Genomic DNA, 8,617 nt, shown 5'->3' on the forward strand with positions numbered 1-8,617 from the left:
GTGTGTGGACTCCTACACACTATGGTTTATGAACTACTACACTCACCAATCCGATTCTAATTTCCCCTGTCCACAACCAACATCACACAAGAGAAATGCATCTTCACGACAGCTGCAACATAAAACGGTTTTTTTCAGCGTTTTCCTCGCCGCGATCGAGGGCGGGATAGATAGAGAAATTAAGAGAGAGTGAGAGAAAACGACAGAGAGAAAAACAGATCATCGAAGCAAGTGCTTTGTGCTTTCTATTTTAACATGAACCGTTGCAACGTAGATAATGGCGTGACCCAGGGTTTGTCTTTACTGAAGCATACTTAATATGTTCCGTGACTGTGCATCTACACTCCCGGTCTAGCAGACTTCGCAGATCGCTACTTCACAACTGTATTACCAGGTTGTCTGCGTCTCCGGTTGCGCATCTAGTCACTATCTGAAGGCGAGCGTGCCTAGGTTTCACTGAATAAGAGCGTCTGCTAAAGGAATACATTGAAAGTGTAGGCCACGTGTCATTAAAGGTGTTCAAGTTCGTTTTTTATACTGTGACCATAATTCAAAACAAATTGGCAACTGCACATTTGCAATAAGCTGACGCTAACAGGAAATTAACCATTACACTCTGCCCTGATTTTATATTAATTGTGATAGGAATATCCCTCATCTCGTGGAGCTTTTACGGTACAAGGCCCATTTCAGCCTCCAAGTGAGTTTCATGATTGGATTCAGAACCTTCTTAGAGTTACGCACAGGGTAAATGCTTAATCTCATTGCTTAGTACACGCTTCACAGCCTTATCTAAATTCCCCTTTAACATTCACAGAAACACATCTGGCAACGTCTACAACCCAACAGGACAACCGAATAGCAGGGTTGCCAGATTGGTCAGCATTACTGAGTAAACAAAGCCAAATCCGAAGATGCGAGACGATCTATTGCAGCCAGGGCCGGCAGGGTGGGCTGTTACATAATGCTTACATGGCGTGCCACCGTCCGCCTCTCACTACACCTCCTGCTTGGCAGCAATGCAGGGCTATAAATCTCCAAAGGACTGTAACGTTCGGCTGGGGCTGCCGGGAAGGAGGCTTACGGCGGGTCCATGTGTGAGGTTAAGGACGCTTATAATAGCCTACGTCCATTTGTTTCCCGTTGTAGTCATTAAGATCAGGCTGTGTGTTAGGTGCAGCGCGGGGAAGGTGTGTTGTGTGTGTGTTTGTGTGTGTGTGTGTGTGTGTGTGCGCGCGTGCGAACGGGCGAGTGTAAGAATGCGCGCGTGTCATTGTTTGTGGTCTGTTTGGTTGTCTGTTCGCGTCTATGTGGTAGTGAAATGAAGAGCTATACAAAGGCCGATGCAGAATGCGACCTATCAGCTCTGTAAATATGCTTCTGTATTCTGGGCCCTGGGGAGCACAAATACAAGGAGCAAAGGACCAAGGCTGCTCAGCCTTTATTGTCTCGGCTGCAGTTCTATACACAGATGTTCCAACAAGTACAAATAATATCACTAATCTTCCAGCTTGTATATTTAAATTTTAAACGTATTCTAAATGTATTTTATTCTTGCATTCCTGTACTCAAAATCTTCCTCATTATTAACTAAAAGGTGGAAAACTTGTTAATTGCAAAGACACTGAGCTGAAAGATTAGTTCAACTAACTACGATAGATGAATATATGAAGTTATAGAATGCACATTGCTACTGATAATACAACTTAGGATTTTTTTTATTGCATCAATAACACATTTAGCACCCCAATGGAAGATGTGCACGCAATGCTTCAAATATCTGATTCATCCTAATAGAGACCAAACATATTTATTACTGAATTGCCTTGCAATTTCCCATCAAATCACTGTTGGCATCTCAGTTGAATTTGGGATGTCTTGTCTTCACAGATGTGTTAACTGTAGGCGTTGGCAACCAATGGGCCATTACCATGATAATGACTACAGCACCGCAGTTCAATGGTGAATACCTTTATCGTGGGGTCCACCCATTTTCTGGGGTATGATGTAATTTGCCCTGATTCAGATCAACCAATTGACACAGGGTCCAGGCTGGGTTAGGTGGTTGAAAATATTATAACTAAAATCATAAATTACACATCCGAAAGTAAGATGCTGCAGTCTAACTTGAACTTGACACTACATTAAATAAGCCCTCAGTTCCTCTTTGATGTGCTGGCTTAGTTGCTAAAGACAAACTCTTTGGAAACCCATGAGAAAATAATGACAAGCACAGAGATATGGGCTTAATAATTTCAAGTTTTTATTAGCATGTGCCATACACCCGCAGCAAGGGCAATAGTATATAAACTACATTCAGATACTTAGCTTTCTTTATTTTCACTTATTCGGTTTAGTTGTTGCTTATAACACTAGACAGAGAAAGATCGATGGGAAGAAACACATCCTTAACAGAACCATACGCGGGCACAGATATAAGAGCAAATTCACTTCAACTTAAGTCACATTCCCATTTGCGTTCTTGGCTATGGGAGATTAAGTGGAATTTCAATTGAAGTGGAAGTTGGGATTTGCTGCAGCCAGAGTCAATCAGAAAGCTGCTGGTGTTTTAAGGCATTTTGACAACGCTGTAGCATTCATTCCATGTTTTTATCATGTTACATTTTTTTGTAGGTTTCGTGCGCAACAGGTATTGAAAAACAGATTATTTTTTTTGTACATGAAAAGTTATTGTTGCACATGCATTTACAAAAGTTTGGCAGTGCTGCAGAAATAGTAGTGAGGTGCTTTGGAAAGGCATGTTGCAATGCTATTTAGACACCTGTGACGCTTTTTAAATACAGCTTTACATTGAAGGTTGTGTACTTACAATTACTTGTAGATGTTAGGTACTGTACTTGCAGGAATTAAGGAAAGGACAAATTTCCGGAATTTGCCAGACCCATTTCCCATGTTGTCAGTCTTGTAAGAAAACAGTACACAAACACACACGCATGCACGCGCACACACGATTACAGTACTCAGACACTTAGTAATGCAAGCCTCTGTAAACCACACAACCAACAAACATCTTTCAGTAGTGTGTTGTACAATCAATGGTTTCCATTCGCAGTGTGAGTGCAGCTGGTCAGGGCTTTGAGGGCTGTGACAGAGGGACAGACAGACAGAGGGGACAAAGGCAGCCTCGTTCCAGGTCTGCATTAGCCTTCCCACTCTAGGTCATGGCTGACAACGAGTTGGCAAGATATCACACACAGCGTGGCACTGAAATACGGAGAAGTTGTGTTGAAACCCCCAGTGCCTGGGTGGGAAACAAAATGGCTGCCTAGCTTCTTTACATACAGATATTTCTTTGATTTACATGACACTAATTAACTATGACACATAAGAATTCAGTAGTGGTCATACTATTCAAAGACTGGTCATAGTATTTGGAAAGCATTATGGTGAGTTTTTTTGTATTTTTTACTTTTGGCTTTCATTTAAATGCTTGTGTGTTCTTATTCCCCCCCCCCCTAAGGCTTAGTTTCTGGATGTCGCTGTTGATTTAAATGTGCTTCTGTTGCCCATAATGGCTAATGGTTAATGGTTGACTCACGTGATTCTCTCCGCGACACTCTACTGGACCATTCAGAAGCCCATGCATTTGTGCTTGATTCGCTTATGTGCCTATACAATCACTATTTGATTGGCTGAGCCTGTCACCAGAAAATGCATGTAAAACTAGCTCCTGCCTCTCTCTTTTTGTCATGCTCATGTTCCATTTCTCTCTGTCTCTCCAGTCCCAAGCCACCACTCGTTCTTCTCCCTCACTCCCTCTTTCCCTAGTGATGTTTAACCAGTCATGGCCCGCGCTAAGTGACTAATGGACGGTCAACCGAAATGGTATGGAGATTGATATGCAAGTGCCCTGAATAGGATCATGGTGAATGTCATCATAAACTGGCATGAACCTCACAAAAGCACAGAACGGTGAAACTAGACACAAAGTCACTCATATCCTAAATCATGGCGCTAACCTGAAAATAGCTAACTGATGCAGGCAGGATGACTTTCCGAAATGAGTGGTCTGTACACTGGAAAGCACCCAGTAAATGTCTTTCTGAAATTAGTGGTCTGCACATTGGAACGTACCCCAGTTAATGAAATTCTGAACGGTATGTATGTGAAAATGACCCTCTGCCAATCTGTGATCATGCAAGCATGAGAGATTCTACATACATCATGCGGTGTATGAACAGTTTGACTATTAGCTAGTTAAGCTTTTGTACTCGCTCTAAGTTATAAAAAAAAATATATATATATTTGACATCGAAAGAGGTGATGAAGAGGAACTTTGATCGGACCATTGTTGGTCTTGATGTATAAGGAGGCAACATTTGCCCGTTACGCGCTATTGTAATGCAGAATTGGGTGAACCTGGATATTAAGGCAGAGGTGATTGACAATGACAAGACCAGTTAATGTGTTAACAAGCCTTTTAGATATGCTCCAGTACTCTTATTATCTCTTACTAGCTGTCTTACTAGGGGTGCTTCTATGGGTTTTAAAATGTCAAAATGGCTCAGCACGATCCCCGATCCCTGTTTTTTTATTCTGATGACATTAAATAAGAGTGTGTAGCGTCTAACAGCTGGATTCATCGATCGTTCTGCTTTCTGTGCTTCAGAAGCACTTTCACTCGTATTGAAGTATGTGAATGTAGTAAAGATATCACCAACATTTAACAAGCTGATATGTTCTGGACGTCCGTTGCCATACACAAATGCACACCTGCACACACACACAAACATGCGCCTCTTGGAATGTGTATAACGAATTGTATAGCCGGTGGCATTAGTGCACATATTATTTCTGAACTATCACAGCTCAGTGCTTACTAGCATAGAATGCAAACTGACTGTTGCTAGGTTTCACCGTTATTTCTATTTAGTGCAACATTCACACAGGTTTAACTAGGCTAGCACAATACAGTAGCACGAGCCCCAAGGTAGTGTAAACTTTTAGAGTATTGTACTGACTTGTATGGTCCTATTACAGAATGTTGTGTCTGCTGATAGTGCCAGAAGTGTGTCCGTAGCTACTTGTTTGTTATTGTCAAAGTGCGAGAGAACAGAGAGAGGTACAGTGATTGGATAGTGGCCCGTTATACGATTAACAGCAGAGTCTAAACTAGAACATATTCCTCTCTGAGAATAGGATGGAAGGGGAAGGAAAGGTGGAGGGTTAAAGCTAAATGGAAAAAGAGAGGTTAGTTTTTCTGGTTGGTGGAGTTGGTGTCGCTGGACTCCTTCTGGTCTGCTTCGCTGGAGCCTTTGCCAGACTTGCCCGGCCCATCCTCCTGGTCCTTGCCCTGGTCCTTCTTAGAGCGAGAGACCTGGTTGTAGCCGCCAACACTGGGCAGGGGGAGGTTATCTCCCTCGGAGCTCATGTCGGAGGTCTTCACGTAGGACCTCATCTCGGAGGAGCGCATGCCATAAGACCTCACCTCGGAGGAGCGCATGCCGGAGGAGCCGATGTTGAAGCTGGGGCTGGAGTATGTGATACCTGTGCTGATTCGGGTCTCCTCGCCTTCCAGGAGTTTCCTATGGAGGGAGGGAGGAATTAAAAGGAGGGTGGCAGGGAGGGGGGAGGGGGGGACAAGGGAGGGAATAAGAGAGGGGTACAGAGGTAGAGGAAGAGACAGAGAGAGAGGGGTATATGATTAAATATAAACGGATCAGATAGGAGAAGAGCCATGCTACCTAGAGCCGCAATGCAATATATGTAAAGTACATTTTAATGTTACGATTTAAAGTACCTGTATGCAGCAATTTCAATATCTAGCGCCATCTTGACGTTCAGCAGGTCCTGGTACTCCCTCAGGTGCCGAGCCATCTCACTCTTGGTGGTTCTAAGGTCATTGTCCAACTCGGCCATGTTGTCCTTGTAGTATATTGACATAGAAAGCAAATTGAGAAACAGTGCAAGAACAAAAGTTACAACAATGAACGCCAAAACAACTGTTATGTTGATACAGGCTATGTTTAAAATGACAATTTTTCATCTGGAATTTAGTGATGTCTGACTCAACGTGAACAATAAGTCTTTAAGTTCGATTTTAAATAAATAAGAAGAGCATGGTAAAGGCCCCGAGAGACCGTCCCTGATTCGCCTCCACTCTTCGATTAATATTTCAGCACCATGGACAGTGTAGTGAGACACTCAAAAGAAAGGCTAACATACAATTAAAAAGAGTGGTCAACGGGTTCCTCGGTTTTCACAGTAAAAATAGAAGCCTTAATGAGGAATAAAACATTGTTTAAAATCTCTAAACAACAGAAGAAACAATAAAAGTAGGTCTGAATGGCAGCCACGCCCTGAAATAATTTCAGCATAACGGATAGTAAACAACGCATGCCGAGCTTGCTTCTGGAACCTGAAGTTCAGAAGAATACAAGAAAATAATTTAAGCAACTCTTCAAAGAAATTATAGTTCAGAACTATCATGTAAATATTTAAATATTTTAGATAGAACCTCCTAGTTCCAAGCACTCGTAAAACCCATCGCTTGGTTTTTAATGTATGTATCTATATTTTTGTAGAAAATGTATAATTGCTCCAAATTAATGTTTTGCAAAGAACAATTTCTTTCTTTCATGTAAATTGTGTCATTTTTATCAGACACAAAAAAATATAATCACTTTCTAAAACAAATAAATGTTATTTGTTGCTCTTCGCACAATCAAGTAGACCAATTTGCCCTACTACATATCAGACAGGTTTGTACACAAAGACATATCATAATTTAAGTGACTTTAATTAGACGCGTTATTTCTTACCTGGTACTGGCCAATCTCCTGGTTGTGCCTCTCTTCCATCTCGTTGAGTTGCCTTTCTAGGGACTCGTTGGTTCCCTTCAGGCTCTCGATTTCGATGGTCTTGGACTGTAACTGCCTCCTGAATTCGTTGAGTTCTTCCCGGGAGGCACGAATCGCCTCCTGGCTACGATTGGCCTGCTCGTTCAAGTCGACAAATTTCGACTTGTACCACTCCTCCGCGGACTGGAGGTTCTTGGAAGCCATGGACTCGTATTGGCCTCGAATCTCCTTCAGAGCAGAGGTGAGATCGGGTTTGGAGACCTCCATCTCCACGGACACCTGGGCGGCTTGTATCATATTCATGAGTTCGGCCACTTCCTCCTCGTGCACCTTCCTTAGGAAGTTTATCTCGTCAAGAAGGGATTCAACTTTCTTCTCCAGATCCAGACGCACCATGGTGGCGTCATCCACGTCCTTCTTGAACGCCTTAAGGGTCTGCTCGGCTTCCTCGCGCAAGCGGTACTCGTCCTCGTATTTGCCTCGGAGTTTCTGCAAGTCCTCCTCGATGTTGTCCCGCTCAACGAGAATCTGGGATTTCTCGCCGCTCACCTCGTCGAGCTGGGAGCGCAGCTCGCGGATCTCTTGTTGATACAGGTCTGCCAAACGTGAGGGCTCGGTCTGCCGCTGACGCAGGGTCATCAGCTCGGTCTCGAGCACCTTGTTGTGCTGTTCCAAGTTGCGCACCTTTTCGATGAACATAGCAAAGCGGTCATTGAGCCCCATCATCTGCTCCTTCTCGTTGGTGCGGATGATTTTGAACTCATTGTTCAGCACGGTGCTCTGGGCGAAATCCAAGTTCTCCATCGGCATTGGCATCTGCGAGTAGGACCGGCCATAAGATCTCTTCTGTTGAAAAGAGGGCAACGGGGTCCGGGATTGAGATTGGGACCGGTAACCACTGCTGCGTGAGGTGATATTGCTCATCCTGGATGGAGAGCTGGAATAACGGGGACCCTCCCCGAAAATTTTCCGGTAGGAAGAAGCGGTACTGAAGTCAGACCCGTAGCTCATCTTGGCGAGAGAAGTAGAATGAGCTAAGCAGCAAGCGCGTCTCCTTTTTATAGGGGGACCTCCCCACAATCAATAATTAAATCCGGCTGGTGATAACTTTTAGCATGCACCATTGGCCACCGCAGATGTCTCAGACAGAACGTCCTCTCATCAAATACCTTAAATATACAGTACTTGTTTATAAGCACTTTTAAATTGTGTATAACCACACTGGGTTCGTTTTTGAAGACGCATGGACGGGGTCGTACCTATTCGGAGGCTAGAATCTGTAGATGGAACTGTCCGTTTTGACGCAGTGCTGATGTCAGCAACAAAGATGCTATCGCTTGTTTAAGCGACTCACCTTCTAATAGGCAGAACAGATATTTCCTCAAATATGTTAATTGTTGTTCTAAAACTTGTGTCATTTTCATGTTCAGTACTGGATTGTAATCCATTATCCTAGGTGATCCTAGTAATACTTGTGAGCTGCCCATCCCTTTATAGAAAGTAATAAACGCCCTTCCATTCAACACTTATATAAAACAATAACTACGACAATAGATGACATTAGGTTAAAGTGTATTAATCACCGGAGTGGAATTCGGTTGTATCAGAAACCTAAAGACATGAAAAGATAAAATACATTATTATAATATAGAAAATGCACAAGACAATAAACTTAATATATAAAGTTTCGATATTTTAAATATTAAGGAGCCTGATTAGGTGTAATACTTCAAAGGAACATACACACTTCTAAAATAGGTCTTTATTTATTTTTTTTGGTAAATATCCCTGTGTCA

At 42.8% G+C, this 8,617-nt stretch overlaps 1 protein-coding gene across 1 annotated transcript; it reads right to left on the reverse strand.

Annotated features, from left to right (window-relative positions):
* Positions 1-2,241: 2,241 nt before the first annotated feature.
* On the reverse strand, positions 2,242-7,840 carry inab (internexin neuronal intermediate filament protein, alpha b). The gene is made up of 3 exons (XM_029121855.2): positions 6,783-7,840; positions 5,762-5,886; positions 2,242-5,546 (listed from the first exon to the last, which is right to left on the reverse strand). The coding sequence occupies exons 1-3, from the start codon at positions 7,830-7,832 to the stop codon at positions 5,213-5,215; spliced, it is 1,509 nt and encodes a 502-aa protein (XP_028977688.1). The 5' UTR covers positions 7,833-7,840; the 3' UTR covers positions 2,242-5,212.
* Between the last annotated feature and the right edge of the window lie 777 nt (positions 7,841-8,617).

This window comes from Esox lucius, chromosome 9 (genome assembly GCF_011004845.1).
Source record: "Esox lucius isolate fEsoLuc1 chromosome 9, fEsoLuc1.pri, whole genome shotgun sequence".
Taxonomy (NCBI): Eukaryota; Metazoa; Chordata; class Actinopteri; order Esociformes; family Esocidae; genus Esox; species Esox lucius.